The sequence below is a fragment of the Phragmites australis genome, chromosome 21, assembly GCF_958298935.1.
Source record: "Phragmites australis chromosome 21, lpPhrAust1.1, whole genome shotgun sequence".
In the NCBI taxonomy this organism is placed as follows: domain Eukaryota; kingdom Viridiplantae; phylum Streptophyta; class Magnoliopsida; order Poales; family Poaceae; genus Phragmites; species Phragmites australis.
This window is the reverse complement of record NC_084941.1, coordinates 18,451,400-18,466,692: the sequence shown is the minus strand read 5'-3', so window position 1 is coordinate 18,466,692 and position 15,293 is coordinate 18,451,400. Positions and strand designations below refer to the sequence as shown.

The 15,293-nt window shown below is 40.2% G+C and overlaps 1 protein-coding gene across 1 annotated transcript; it reads left to right on the top strand.

Moving 5' to 3' along the window:
• The first annotated feature begins 9,969 nt into the window (after positions 1-9,969).
• LOC133903566 (uncharacterized) lies at positions 9,970-14,214 on the top strand. The gene is made up of 7 exons (XM_062344984.1): positions 9,970-10,243; positions 10,365-10,396; positions 12,261-12,358; positions 12,455-12,537; positions 13,172-13,249; positions 13,336-13,431; positions 13,693-14,214. Exons 1-7 carry the CDS (start codon positions 10,145-10,147, stop codon positions 13,954-13,956), a joined length of 750 nt encoding a protein of 249 aa, XP_062200968.1. The 5' UTR covers positions 9,970-10,144; the 3' UTR covers positions 13,957-14,214.
• Positions 14,215-15,293: the final 1,079 nt, after the last annotated feature.

Here is a 15,293-nt window from a genome sequence, read left to right as displayed (position 1 = left end):
TGGTGACCCCACTAGATTGTCCAGTAACATGGATTTCTACAACACATGGGGTTAATGAATAGTTTTTGGAGTTGGCACTATAATACCCCTTTGCTCGGCCATTCAAGGATGCTAACCCCCACCACAAGGCATAAACATATTGGAGAGGGTTTGAGTCACCTTAGAGTTGAAGTTGAAGTTCAAGACAATTAGCATAAGATTAAGGATTTGATTAATGCTAGTTTAGGCCAAGTGTGAATCTATCTATGTGCTTAGCTTAGAGTTGGATCAAGTGAGCGATCCAGACTTGTTACACTAGGTAATTTCCTAGATCTAGATGGCCCACGTGGTAAGTCTTGAGAGACCCTCTTATCGTGTTTGTAGAGTGGCTGCAAGTGTAGTGAATAGAGGAGTGGCTCGTACCAGAGCAGCGAAGCACTACCTTAGTGAACACGGTGGTGAGCATCCAAGTATGTCCAGTAGGAGACCTAGCGGTGTGTGGGGAGTCCAATAGTAAGAGCAAAGGAGTTTTCTATCGAGGAGCTTGGGCCTTGTTAGGGGCTCCAACATGGACTAGTGGTGAGAGGAAACTCACTTATATCACACAAAAAAGTCATCATGCCGAGTTCGTGTTCTCTATATCATTTATATTCCACATTTTCTTATTGCACTATTTTATCTTCCACTTTTACCTTCCAAGAATTGCTTGTGTAGTTCCTATGATTGGAACCTTGGATGCAAAATTTTGTTGTGATAGAGTTGCTACACTAGATAAACCTAGAGTACATTTAGATAGAAATAGATTTAGATTTATCATGTTGAATTGAGCTAAATATTTTTAGAATTCCTAATTCATCCCTCCCTCTTAGGGCGTAATTGGTCCTTATGATGCCATCATCTCCAGGGATCTCTAACTCAATGCCACTAAACTTGTTTAATTATTTTATCTTGTTCTCCTTTGCTTATTTCCGACTCTTATAAGTGTCAGCATGCTCTGAGAATGCATGTCTACATGGAGTCCTAGAACCAACGGGTCGCACATGACCAAGGTGTTCCTTGTTTTCTAGGGACACAATTAGTCCGTTCTTCTCCCTATCTAACTTGAAAGAGCCTTAGAAAAACTGAGCGTTTATGTCTATAATCTTTTGGGTCGCTTATTCGTCTTGGTTACTTTTGAAGGATAAGCTCACATCCTCCAAGAAAGTAGCCCCTTCCTGAATACCCATTGCTTCGATCGTTCAACCCAAGATGCCGTTACAGGTGTGACACCACTAGGAATTAATTCTTCTTCCTACCTCCCCCATTCAAGTATCTTCTTCATGTACTTAGTTGTGCTGAGTCTGTGGGGGTAAAGGTTCTTTTCCAAGATTGCCTTGTGCCCATCACTTGACTTCTGAGCTTCCGCTGCTTGTACTCCACAAGAAATCCTGATTTTTTTCCAAAAAAAAATGTACTTGGTGAAGTCCCATGTTAGACCCTTCTTCACATAGTCCCAGTTAAGTGTGGTCTACAATTTTTCCATGAATTGCCTATGACATGTAATGCATCGTGCTTCACAAGGTCGTCGGACCCTTCAGGGAACTAAATTTTTTGTTTTAGCTCCACCCACATCAACACATGGACAACATATATTCTTGTTCTTATCTGACTTATACTCCATGACGTCACATAGAAAAGCAAACACGCCATTAATGTACCCTAGGCCGCGATAATGTGCATAGTACATCCATTTTCGGTCCATCTACAATTAAGAAATGATCACATAATATTTTATTCATTATTTAAAATATGCTCATACCTTGCAAAATTTAATTAATATAAAATTCAAATGTTCAATTATCTTAATTTAAAATATATATTTAGTAATCAATTAATGATAATTGATAACTTAATGCTATTTAATTAAAATTAATAAATGCTCATACCTCGCTAAAATTAATCTATCTATCTAAAATTCAAATAAAAAATAATCTCAATTTAAAATCAAATTTTAGTAATCAATTAATGACAGTTGATAATTTATTGCTACTTAAGTAAAATTAATATATGCTCATACCTTGCTCATAAGTTCATTAAAATTTCTAATGTAATGTAGATACATATAAAGGATAGGTGACTCATCTATCTAGCTAGCTATTAACTGATGTGTCCCAAATACACATCATATCTCTCTATTTTACTGCACATCATGATTAATTATTGCTCGACTAACCCTTGATTAACTACCACATGCACAAGATTTTTGTTTAAATTTTTAAACAACAGGAAAAAGGGATAAGTTCACAAATCCAGGAACTTAGCTGTCAAGATCTCGCCAAATGGAAGACAACCATACCAAGCACGACTCATTTGGAGCTTCCAGGAGGTTTGTTGGGGTCCAGTACAGTCGCTATAGGTGTCTGTACCGCCTGACCGTACCCATGCTCATTAGGATCAGCGTGTTAAACAGTGCAACTTTCATGAAGGCTTCAGGGCAAAGTATGAAGCGAGAAATAGCCGAGTATGTGGCAATGTGTGATATATGTCAGCGTGTGAAAGCAGAACATCAGAAACTAGCAGGATTGCTATAGTCCCTGAAGATACCATAATGGAAGTGGGAAGAAATTGGGATGGATTTTATAGTCCGTTTACCTCGTACCCAATCAGGCTATAATTCAATATGGGTCATTGTGGATCGTCTCACAAAGGTAGCTCATTTCATTCCAGTTAAAACAACCTATAAAGGAGATAAGTTAGCAGAGTTATACAAGTCCAGGATAGTGTGTTTATATGGGGTTCCGTAGAGAATAGTGTCGGATCGAGGGACCCAGTTTACCTCAAGGTTTTGGTAGAAACTTCATGAATCATTGGACACGAAGTTGAGTTTTAGCTCGGCATATCACCCATAAACGGATGGACAGACAAAAAGAATAAATCAGATACTTGAGGATATGTTGCGAGCGTGTACTCTTCAGAATCGCAACAGTTGGGATAAGAATGGTTTTCGTATAACAATAGTTAACAGTCCAGTTTACAGATGACCCCGTTTGAGGCATTATATGGAAGGAAGTATAGAACACCTCTACATTGGAGTGAAACTGGAGAAGGTCAAGTGTTTGGATCAAAAATACTCAAGGAAGCTGAGGTACAAGTCAGGGCAATACAAGAAAAGTTAAAGATAGCCCAATCTAGACAGAAGAGTTATGCGGATAATCGATGCTGAGAGTTAACCTTCAAGGTTGGAGATTGTGTGTATCTCAAGGTTTCGCCTTTAAGAGGACTTCGTCGTTTCAATGTTAGAGGCAAGTTGGTACCCAGGTACATTAGACCGTTTAGAGTGAGTGCAAGATGTGGAGAAGGGGCTTACCAATTGGAGTTGCCACCTAAGTTGGAAGATGTGCACAATGTTTTCCACATATCACAGCTGAAGAAGTGTTTGCAAGTACCGGAGGAACAATTACCTTTGGAAGAAGTGGAACCAAAAGAGGATTTGACTTATTCAGAATACCCGGTCAAAATTCTGGAAATAGCAGAGCGAGTAACTCGGGGAAAGGTTATACGTATGTGCAAAGTTCAGTGGAATCACCATACTGAGGATGAAGCAACCTAGGAACCATAGGAAGAGCTAAAGGCAGAGATTCCTCACTTGTTTGTAGATCAGCCTGAATCTCAGGGACGAGATTCCTTTAAGGGGGGGGGGGGTAGGTTTTGTAATAGCCCAAGTTCATAAAATCATGAAAGTCAAAAACTTTTACCAAAAGAAATAAAAGAATTTGTAAAATTAAATAAAACCCTAAGTGTGTATATGTGCTTTATAGATGTATATACATATAGGCAAATATGTGTGTTATATGTATAAATACATATATACATTGAGGGCTATTTTTCTATAAAAAGAATATTTATAGATATATATGTGTATATATTGATTGCTTGATTCATTGTTGATTTTGTGAGCTAGTATAATATGTATAGGGTATATGCATTGTATGTATACATGTGCATATACATGAGTAAAATAGTTTTGAAATAGAAAAGCTTTAAAAATGGAAAAAGGGCCAAAGCCCACCTCTCTTCCCTCTCTTCTCTTTGTTCGGCCCAGCTCCAGCCAGCCCAGCCCACTATCTCCTCTCTTCTTTCCTCTCAGCTCAGCTCAGCGCATCACAATAGCAAGCTGCCGACCACCGTGCGCGTGGACGCCGCTGTCTCCGAGTTGGATTTGACAGTCCAACCACCCAATGAGTTTTCCAGAACATCTAGAAGCTTGAGCCCGTGCCAGTTTTGCTAGAGCCCGTGCCAATCACGAGTGCACGCAAGATCATCCACCAGCCGCCCCAAATCCCAACCAAATTCGCGAGTTAGAGATAGAGTTAGGCTACGGATCATAAAGGGAAAGAATCCATGAGCTATACATGCGCTTTTGCCAAGAGATAGAGACCCGAGCACGTTTGGATCATCGGAATTGAGTTTGAGCCGCTGCCGTCTCTCCTTTCAAATCCTATTCGAATTGAAGATATGGTAGCCGCTTGCATATAAATATGAGACCCCAGAGCTTCCTTAGATCATTACGCAGCTTTTGCCCAACTCACCGAGAAGAAATTGACGCCTATAGTAGAGTTTTGAAGAGCTCCGAAGCTTTGCACCATTTTTCGCCGTCGCCAGCCTCACTGGAGTGTCTCCAACGCTGACACGTACCCTAGGTGAGTTTTCTGTGCCGCCCTGAACCTTTTCCGCCGCTCACCGTCTAGTTTAGTTCACCGAAGCGCCGTTTTGACGAGGTTCCGGTGCTGCGCCATCGTGAAAGCTGCCATCGATGCCCTCTGTCCGGCAGAGCCGACAACCAAGACGTGTCAGCTGTCTCATCCGCACCCGAGGGTCTGGTCAGCAGCCCTGTCAGCATTTGTTTTTTCTTTTTAATTGTTTTAATTGCTTTTATGACTTCATAATAGTTAAATATCGCGCAATAAATAGTTTTTAGTATAAAAATAATTCTAAGAAATAATAATCAATAGGAAATTAGTTTCTAAAAATGTTTTATAGTTTTATTTAATTCTATTTAATAGTTTTAAATAGTTTTATAATTCAAATAAATGCTAGAAAATTCCAGAAAAATCCCAGAAAATCATAGATGGCTTTGGAAAAATCCTAGAAAATTCCTAGCAACATAAATTCATTTATAGATAATCTTTTTAGTCCTATTTTAATATTTAGAAAATCATAACTTGTAAAACATAGCTCCGTTTTGACCCATTCTTTCGCTGAATTGTCCGGAATGGTGTAATCTGTGATGATGATGTTTGTTGTGTGATGTTTGGTTCTGTTTGGATCTTGGTGTTTATGTGTTGTTGTTTTTCTGCGTATGTTGTGAGTAGACTCCAAAGTTTAAGAGGAACTAAAAGGTCTGCAGGATCAAGATTTTGAAGACCCAACTGAGTTCAGTGAAGGCAAGTTGTGTTCTTGATCATTTTTATCCTAGTTTTACAAATGTTTTGTTTTATAAACATGCATGCTAATAAATTGTTGGGAATCCCAAGAGTTAGGTTTGAACCTAGTTTTCCCTTATCATCCTTTTTTCCTTAGTATGGTTTTGGGTTATGGATGGGTTGATGATGTTTAGCCTTGCTTTGGGATGGTGATCATGATAAATTGTTTACGAACTTGATAATGATCCTATGCAACAATGATAAAATATGATAGAATAACTTTTGTAGCAATATGGTATAGGAATTTGGACATATGATATGATGGGATGTATGGTTTGGAAAGTGGTAGTTTTGCTCAAATCTAAGGACTGGTTCGTGGGGTGATATTTCTGTATTTATAATACAACCAGAAGCCTAGAATGGGACGGGCCTAGCTAAGCAATTTGCTTACTCTCAGCATAATGTAGATCAGGCAGAAGAGCGGTGAATGGATAATGTCTTGGGATCCGAAAGGCGCAAGAGGGGGCTTCCGTTGTTGAGGTAAAATCACGCGGTAGTGAAACCTTAGTGGATAGACATGTGCTGAGAGGGAGCATTGTAAAGGTTTTATAGTAGATTCCTAGCGCACACCTCGGTAGTGTGTAAGAGTTATCTGTTGGCCAACGGATGCTCGGTAAAATAGGGTGATACGTCTTGTGGGTAAAATACAGCCTCTGCAAAGTTAAAACTGAATATTCAGCCGTGCTCACGGTCATGAGCGGCACTGAAAACCTACCATGATTATAACATGATGTTTTGGTTAGTCAGGTCAACTGTGATGGTGGGAATCGTAGTTGAGGGTGGTCAATCATAGTGGTGGGAATTATGATTGAGGGTTCAACCTTAGTGGATGGAAGTTTGGTTGAGGTGTTGGTTAGTGGTTAAGTCAAGATGGATTGAAATCTTGAGATGGTTGGTTATTCACTTAATTATATTTGCTTTTCAAATGTTTTTACTTAAATGCTGATTTATGCAAGTGAGCCATATAGCCTTATCCTTGTCAAACCTTCATATGCATACTATTCCTTCACAACTTGCTGAGTACGACAAAGTGCTCACTCTTGCTATCACTAAACACTCAGTTGGAGAAGGTATTGAGGAGTACGCTGAAGGCGGATCGTTCTAAGATGCTTTCTACGTCGATGATGTCTGTGGGAGAGTCGTAAAGGATTAGAGTCTTCGTAGTTCGTTTAGTTCCGCTGCAGTTTATTTGGTTCTTCGACCCTTGAAAGTCGCTTTTGTAAGATGGTTAAGTCGATTAAGTATGTGTATTGTAATGATTATCATCAGTAAAGTCACTATATGTTGGGATTGATTCCTAGGTTCAACACATAGATGAGATTGGTTTGTTTCTTTAACCGATCTCGATAGACCGCGAGGGGGTTCTTTTGCTGAAATTTTCCTAAGTCTCCCCTCACCATCCTCCTTCAATTCTTTTTCTTCTCCAAAGTGTTTAGGGATTCTCTAAGGTGTTCTAAACCATCTCTAAGGTATTTGAAACATGTTTAACTAGTTTTTGATAAACAAACATGTGTAAACACAAACGATGATGATTATGCATGCTTAATTACACAATTAGCATTTTGGGACGTGACATTCACCTCTCCTCTCCCTTGCTTTGTGCTACATCTTGAGAAAGGGATTTTGAGTGAGAGATCTAGTGACATTCACCTCTCCTCACCTCAACGCTCAGTTTTTGGTCTCATTGAATCGAAAGTTCCGATATCTAGGTCAGAAGTTCCGATGTTGTCCGGATGGTCCGAAAACCCCTCCCCATGAAGTTCTCATCTTCCATAGTTTTTCCTTGGGATCGGATGTTCCGATGTGTTGGATCGGAAGTTCCAATGTTGATTAGAGTGTCCGGTATGTTAAAATTTTGAGTGTTCAGGAAGTCTCTGTTGAATCGGAAGTTCCGATGTATTTAGTTGGAAGTTCCGATGTGTGTATATTTCCAATTTCAGTTTCGGTAGAGTAAGGCGTAGCTGTTATTTTAAATAGGTCAGAAGTTCTGATCTTAAGGTCGGAAGTTCCGATATGGGCTAGAAAAGTACATAACGGCTAATTTTTGGAGGATACCCTATAAATACCCCTTTGCCCTACCCTCTCCGAGCTGTTGCTGCATCGACAAGAAAACATCTCTCTAGAGCCCTAAAGTTCACCTCTCCTCTCCCTTCCTTTGTGCTACATCTTGAGAAATGGATTTTGAGTGAGAGATCTAGTGAAAGTGATTTCAAGTTCATCTTTGAGCATTAGGTTTCATCTTCAATCTTTGCTTCATGTGCATTTGTTACTCTTCCAAATTGAGGTCTCCTAGACGGCTAGGAGTCACTCACGAGCCACTGATTCACTTGTGGTGCACCGTGAGGAGTTTGTGAAGGCCGAATTTCACCTCCGAAAGGGAAGGAATACCAAGTGAAGCCGATGATTGCTTTGTGCAACCTCACGAGGAAAAGGGTTGAAAGAGACCCGACTCAAGTGCGACCGAGCTCCTCAATGGAGACATAGGATCCCCTCAAGGATCCAAATTTTGGGATCAAATTCGTTGCATCTCCCTCTTTGGGCACATGTTATCTCTTATGCAATTTCGAGCAATTCATTTACTATCCTAAGTTAGACTTTATGCTTGTTGATTTTACTTCAAATTGAATAGCATCATACCCTGTTGCATCAAGCATTTCAAAGTTTGACTTATTATTGCTCGTAGATCTAGCCAAGTTCATTTTTTAGGCATATCAGAAGTTCCGATTGTATACATCGGAACTTCCAGTTTAAGTTAGAAAATCCGATATTTATATCAGAATATCCTATACCTGTTTCTGCTATGCAGTTCTATTATAATATTTGAAAAAAGTGCCTATTCACCCCCTCTAGGCCGTATCTCGATCCTTCAGGGAGCTTGTGTGGTTCTCAAGGAGGTCGGAGGGGGTGGGGGGTTATATAGCTCGAGAGGCGGGTGTAGCGTAGGGCTAGGTTTTGGCGGCCGATGGAATTTGCACGGTTGATTTCCTTTTACCGAGCTCAATTATGTCACGAAATCGATCTCCTTCATTTCTTCTCGGTCTCGGATTCTAATTGCGCAATCGCCGGTGATCTCCTTCCGTTGTCGAGCACGATATTTGGGGGAGGGTATCGGATTGCTACAGCGCGGAAGGGCGGCGTGAGGAGGGAGACAGGTTCGATGCATAGGCCCAGCACGATAGAGAGAGGGAGCAGTGGGAGCGGCACGAGCGGGTGAGAGCGGAGGCGTGGGCCGATATGGCTTCGGCCTAGAGGCAGGGTGCGCGTGAGGAAGGGGGTCGGGGTGGTTTGGGCTGGGAGTGCGGGCGAGGCCAAGGGAAAAGAGAGGGAGGCCGAGGTGGGTCGAGTTGAGGGAGAGGAAGAGAGAGAGGGCCCGGTTGGAATCTTTTCTTTTTATTTTCCTTTTTGTTTTCTCTTCTTTTCCATTTTCTTTATTCCATATTATTTTGCTTATTGATTTATCAAAAGAGACATTTATTTAATGCTTTTTCTTAAGACATTTTCATATGGAAAATTGGGGCTGTGACAAGCATATTCAGAGCTAGGAGCTCCTAGAGGCGAGGGAGGTGAGGTATCACGTGGCAGGTAAGGCAGCACACTGTCGGAGAAAGCGCGGAACAATGGCAGTTATGCTGTTGGGTCAAAGGAAATTATAGCGGGTTGTTGGATGTGCATCCAACAATTAGGGACGTTCAACCGAAAAACTCTACTTTTCAATCACTAAGAATATTATATATAGAGATGTTCTCGTACATAAATATCTCTAGAATGTTATTTGTGAAGATATTATTATTATATTCATCTTAGACAAGAAATCATGGGTCATGATATTATCCTAAAATTAGATGTTAGACATCATAGAACACTGTTGCTCTATTAATTAAGTATTATCTTTAGCATTATATTTTGTTTTCTTCATATGAGAAATAAATCAATATTGTGTGCGAGATTTAGAAACCATTTAAATGTACGGGTGCCAGATTTAGCATCCGTTGCAAGTACTGGTTTTCATTTATTTTCATTTTCAACTGGTTTCATATCATTTTCCCAAATAAAAACGCTGCCTAGCCGTGATTGGCACTGGCCCCCCTCTCTGCTAAACGTAACTAAACACATGCTATGTGGCAACTACTAGTTGGCCTGCGTATTACGTTTATTAGCAACTACTACGGGTGCGGAGCCGGACTCACTTTGTTAGATGAAAAAATAGGAGAAAGACACACACACATTGTGTATTGCACTCTTCAGTGGAATTCTAAACATGAGAATGAAGCTTATGTTTAGAATTAAAAAAAAGTTGAGGAAAGAAATGAATCCTATAAAGTTTTCCATTGCAATCATTCGTCCTAAAGAGCTTCATCAGAAAAAATTTCTATAGAAATCGAATAGTACAAAATCCTACCTTCCAAACATGTCCGTAACTGTTTTTTTAACTAAACGTGTTGACTACAAAAATATATGGCGTAGGATAAATACAAAACAAGATCACGAGGTGGAATGGTCTCATTGTCCTAGATCTAAATTCAACGGAGTTCTGAATTCTGGCGAAGCTGATTTCAGATCCAGGTCATGTGTTTGGTGACTTCGCATCTACGCTACGGTCGCCCGCTTCACAGTTGACGCACTTGCTTGCGCGAAAGATAAAAAAGGCGACCACAAAAATAAAGAAGAAAAAGGCATAGAAGGTAGACCGGAGATCCGGCGAAATGGCGGCGCAGCCGCCGGCACCTCCGCCGGATTTGAAGCTGGAGATCGGGCCCGACGGACTCGCCCGAGAGTCCCCCGTAATCGCCTACACGGAGAAGGTCCGCATCCCACACGCTCCCTTCCCTCCATCGCTTCCCAAACGTGTTCTCGTTTCGTCGATGGTTCACTGTTTCTTCGGTGCCTGGTTTCTTGATTCCGAGTCGGGTGCTTTGTTCGCAGGTCATTTTGGAGGAGCAGCTGCAGCTGAAGAAGTGAGCCATATCTCTGTCCCCCAACTGCATCTTAACTCGTGTTATTGTCTGAACTCTGTGGATCTGCATTTGCTTTATTTTAATGTATATATTTTGTGCATTTCTGAAATTGATGAACATAAACGAAGAGGAGTTGCTGTTGTATGCATGAAGATTCAGATATATGATGAGAAATGAGCTACTTCAGGCCGTAAATTTTCTTGAATTATTTTCCCCTTATGTGTCGTGTCATATCATACCTATGCCAGTGAAATTCAAATCCCCCTGACCCCTAGTGTGAGATGGAAGTACACATTGTGGTACAAGTGCAGTAAAGTAGTTACCTACTTACCTATGAACTTGAATTAACATGTTGAACCGTTTGAACTTTGAAGTTCTATTGCTGTCATTACTGTGTACCTAAGCGCAATGTGGGATGTCCAAGTACTGTTGCTAACTTTGTCAGCAACAGTCTCATTTTCAATGAAAGATGAGAAGTAAATTAAGAGCCCCCCCCCCCAGTGGACATCTAGATTCAGGGTCATCCATTGTGTTTATTTGCTGCCACCAAAGTATTAAGAATTAGTGAATTACGCTACAGTTGTGCATATAAGAATGAGGACATGCCATTGATGAATGGCTAGTGCAGCCATGCGCTTCAACTAATTATTAAGAAGCTTGGTTTTTTTTTAAATAAGTTATCATCAGTAATGCATTTCCGTAAACTAGTAAATGGGGTCATCTTCATGCCCGCATTATAATCATTAGGAATTGAGAAATGAGGTGTGCTTCAAGTTGCTAGTCTGTTCCAGGAGAGATTTTGTATTAGTCTGTTTTGCTGATCTGTACAATTATGTTATCATTTTTCATGCATTTGACATCATTGTAATGTACCTGATATTAACAGGTTCTTTACCCAATTTTATTTTTCATATATGGACTTCTGTACCCTGGTGTGAGTACAGACAATCATGCATCAATATGCTTGACATGTGTAGGGCTATGCATTGTTATGCAGTCGATATGTATCATTATGATTATAGGCTCATGTCAAACTTCTTGCTTCTATAAACATAGTGGCAATGCAATTTTTGTTGGTAAGGCCACACTCATCCTGCAAAGACGTATTTATTCGTCCGATCGTCTGTTGGCAAGGCAATGGCCTAACAATTATACGTCCAATCATCTGTTGGCAAGACTATGGAAAACTGGTTCAAGAGCCTCTTCAAGGAAATGCTGGCATCCTGAAAAAGGGGTACAATGAGTTATGCAATCTTGCTCACCTGGGAAATTTTGCGAGCGCAACCGATGCATTGTTAATGGCATGGAGATCACCTCCTCATTTCTTTCTGTACTCATCAAAGATGAACATGTCCTGGTGCTAGCCAGATTTTATTTTAGGCTGTTGTAATTTTCATTTTTTTTTCCGGAGCCTGGCAACTCCTTCAGGCCCTTCTTTTTTTGTCAGGTTTATAAGTTTACTCCTTTCTAATAAATGAAAATGGCAGTTCTCCTGCCTGTTTTGAAATTAAAAAAAAAGTAATTTTCATTCTGCTTGCCTTGAAAGCTTTACTGTTTCTTTGTCAGTACTGGAAAGCTAGACATCAGACTTCATAAACCATATCTGTTTCTTTGTCAGGATTATGTGGAACTGTTTCTTGAAATCCTTACATTGTTACAATTTCTTGGGACCCATTTACCATGGGAAATTTGGTCCTAATAACAATTTAGAATTGGCCAAATACATGTTTAGTTAAGCATTATAGGCTACATACGTGGGCATTTTGACTTTCTTTCTGCGTTTATATCTCCACATGAGTTGAACTCGTTTACTTTTTATTATTTCCTTGAACACAAAAGAATGAATGATTTTACGGTTTATCAGATATATCCAGGAGAACTACTCCAAAATTCGTGATGTTGAAAAGGAGCTAGAAAATTTGACTTTAGAAGTGAAACTGACAGCAGGACCAAAGAAAGCAGGTAAGTAACATATGTTCCAAGAGCACATATGGTTCACTTTCTGTAAACAGAATACTGCTACCTTGCTGACTTATTCCTTTTCTCATTATGCTCCAGCACTTGAGCATTTAAGGAAAAAGATTGAATTGTCAACAGAGAGAATACGTTTGGCTAAGGTGAAAGAGGAACAAGCAAAAACGGTTGGGCCTTATCTGCTACAATGGATATGTTCTTTGTTCCAAAAATCTATCCATCTTTACTCTCTTGTTTACTGGCTGTGCATCTTTTGCATGGAAGGGTGCAGCCCTCTTTGCATACAAGCAAAATTCTTAGTACAAAGTACTATCAGGCTTGGAGGTTCCCATACATGCGATATGTGGATCTTAAGTTCATATGGAGCAATGTCTAAGATACATGGAGGACTTTTTTAAAAAGTTAGGAAACAAAATTGTATAAACTCATGTTTTCCTAACAAACTGCAAGTATTAGTTTCCCTTAGGAGCAGAATGAAAAAATCATTATGCCCTTAGAAACATTCTGAATTATAGATTTAAATTGTATCTTTGTATGAGTGTCTTTGTTCATTTGGTTTTGCTATTCCTAAATACATGAGAACCATACTGCGCTTTCTGTTATTGTGTTTTGGAAAACAGAGTTATGATGTTTCTCTCTTTTCTAGATGTTCAGATCCAATGTGCACACCACCCTCCCCGTTCTTTTCCCTTTGTTCTTGATTAAAAAACTAATGTTTATCTTTTCTCCTCCTGTTGTTCAAACAATATTAAGTTGTTTGATTTGTACTTTTGATGTCATAAGTGGTGTTTGGTATTTTAGGCCTGGGAAGCTGCTGCACAAGTTGTTAAAGATGAAGAGGACGCTAAGCAGAAGCTATGTGATGACCTGAACCGCCTGGTATGTCTTTTGTTTCTCTATGAAATTTTTTCAGCACTAGGCCATCAAGTTCTGTTCAGTGTATCTTGATTATTTGATTTAATTAGGTCCAAGAGAGCGCTGCCTCCCAATATTCAAGATTAGAGGAGCTGAAGAAGCGTTTAGAATCTTTGAATCCTAGCAGGGCTTCTGTTGATGTTTCGGTAAGTCAAAAGCCCTATGGCCATCCACCTGATCTCCTCCTTAATGAGTCCTTGTAAAATCTTTTAGTAGTTTTATTTTTGTGTTGTCTGCATGAATAATGCTGGGTTTGGACCTTCAGTCCCTATTGAGTACAAATTTCCTGATTGTCAGTAGTTTCGGTTTGGTGTTGTCAACATTAATAATGCTGGTTTTGCTCTCGATCGAGTACATAGTTGTATGCGTTGTATTGCTGCTTGTCTCACTGTTTTACAATTTATCAGGTTGTTAGTACTGCACAGCATGCTATATCAAATTCATTGCCGCAGCAGCACACAGCACACAATATTCCTGCAATTAGCCCTTTGTCTAATGCCGGAGAGGCTGCCTCCGGCAGACAGCAGGAAAGACCTTCTGAGGCAGAAAAGAAGAGAAGACCATCAAACTCCGGAAGAGGGAGAGGTGGTGTCATGATCCTTCCCAAGGGAAGAGGGAGTTCGGCGTCAGGATGGACAGGCGCTGGTTTTGACGTGGATGGTGGTACATGATGTTAGGATTTATAATTATACTCGACGCATTGAATTGATGCTCTCCTTGGTATACAACAGTTAGATTGTTCAGCTCGAACATCAGGACCAGCCGTTCCAGAGCACCCTAGAATGAAGAACCCAATGTATTATTGATTATTTGTTTATTAATGTATATGACTTAAGCACCAAGTTAATCAGAGTTGTAGCATCTATACTGTAACTGCCATACAGTCAAAACGAATTACTTTTTTATAAACTGAATAATTGTTCCAAGAATCCTTTTCAGCTCACTTCAGAAAATCGGATTTCTGTCTATAATTCATTAGCATTGTGTGTACATGGACTGCATCAGCTTCTAGCTTTGGCAATAGCTCAAGGATTTGAATTGGGATTTGTGAATATAAAAATACCATATCCTTAACAGTTAGCAGTAGAACGACCTCTCTTGTAAGCTTCAAAAATTAGGTGCATATTAAGTTGTCAACCTGTTATCTGGGCATACTTTTACTTCGATGATATACATTTTTCATTTTCCCCCCCCGAAAGTGTCTTACAACTGCCGTCTGCTTTTCAACCTTTAAACTAAAAAATGGATATCCAACGACCTTGAACTGTTAATATTATACACTTTTACCCCATTGTCACCATTTGATTGTGTTTTGAGCTGACGTGGCTCATGTGTGGTGGTGGGATCCACATTGCGTAATCTCAATCTTCCTGTCCTCTTTCTTCACTTCTTTCCCTCTCTCCCTAGCAGCAGGGAGGTTTTCTGATGAATCTGATCAAGAACATTGAACACTTTCTGATACGGGGCCTAACCATAAACATGTTTGGAAAGCCATGATACACAATAGAATCAAGATGTTTATGTGGCTTACGGAAAATGTGATGGTGTTGACAAAAGATATCATGATTTGTAGGAAATGGTAGGGTGATCCCACCTGTTATTCCTGTGATGAGGCTGAAACAAGATCTCACATTTTCTTTGACGCGAATCAAACAGAAGAGTAAGTAGTGGGAGCCTAAGGGTGGCACTAGTGGGAGGAGTGACTTTTCATCCTTTTTATCAAGCATCGCGTGATTTGTCGAACAAGAGCAAATTTTCGCAGAAGAGGAGGTATGGGCAACAATCAAGTCATTGCTATCAGACAAGGCTCCGGGGCCAGATGGCTATACAGGACGTTTCCATAAGGTGGCTTGGCACATCATCCGGGTAGATCTCATGGCCGCTCTCAGCAGGTTACTACAAGGGGATGTGAGCAAGTTGTACCTTCTCAACTCTGCCTACATAACGCTGCTGCCCAAAACTGTTGATGCACTTGAGCTCATGGACTACCGCCCTATTAGTCTAATTC

Excerpts from the sequence above, each read along its gene's own strand:
- LOC133903566 (XM_062344984.1), top strand. The coding sequence starts at position 10,145 with ATGGCGGCGCAGCCGCCGGCACCTCCGCCGGATTTGAAGCTGGAGATC. Across the intron at positions 12,359-12,454 it reads AGCAGGACCAAAGAAAGCAG|CACTTGAGCATTTAAGGAAA; the intron begins GTAAGTAACATA and ends ATTATGCTCCAG. Across the intron at positions 12,538-13,171 it reads AAGAGGAACAAGCAAAAACG|GCCTGGGAAGCTGCTGCACA; the intron begins GTTGGGCCTTAT and ends TTGGTATTTTAG.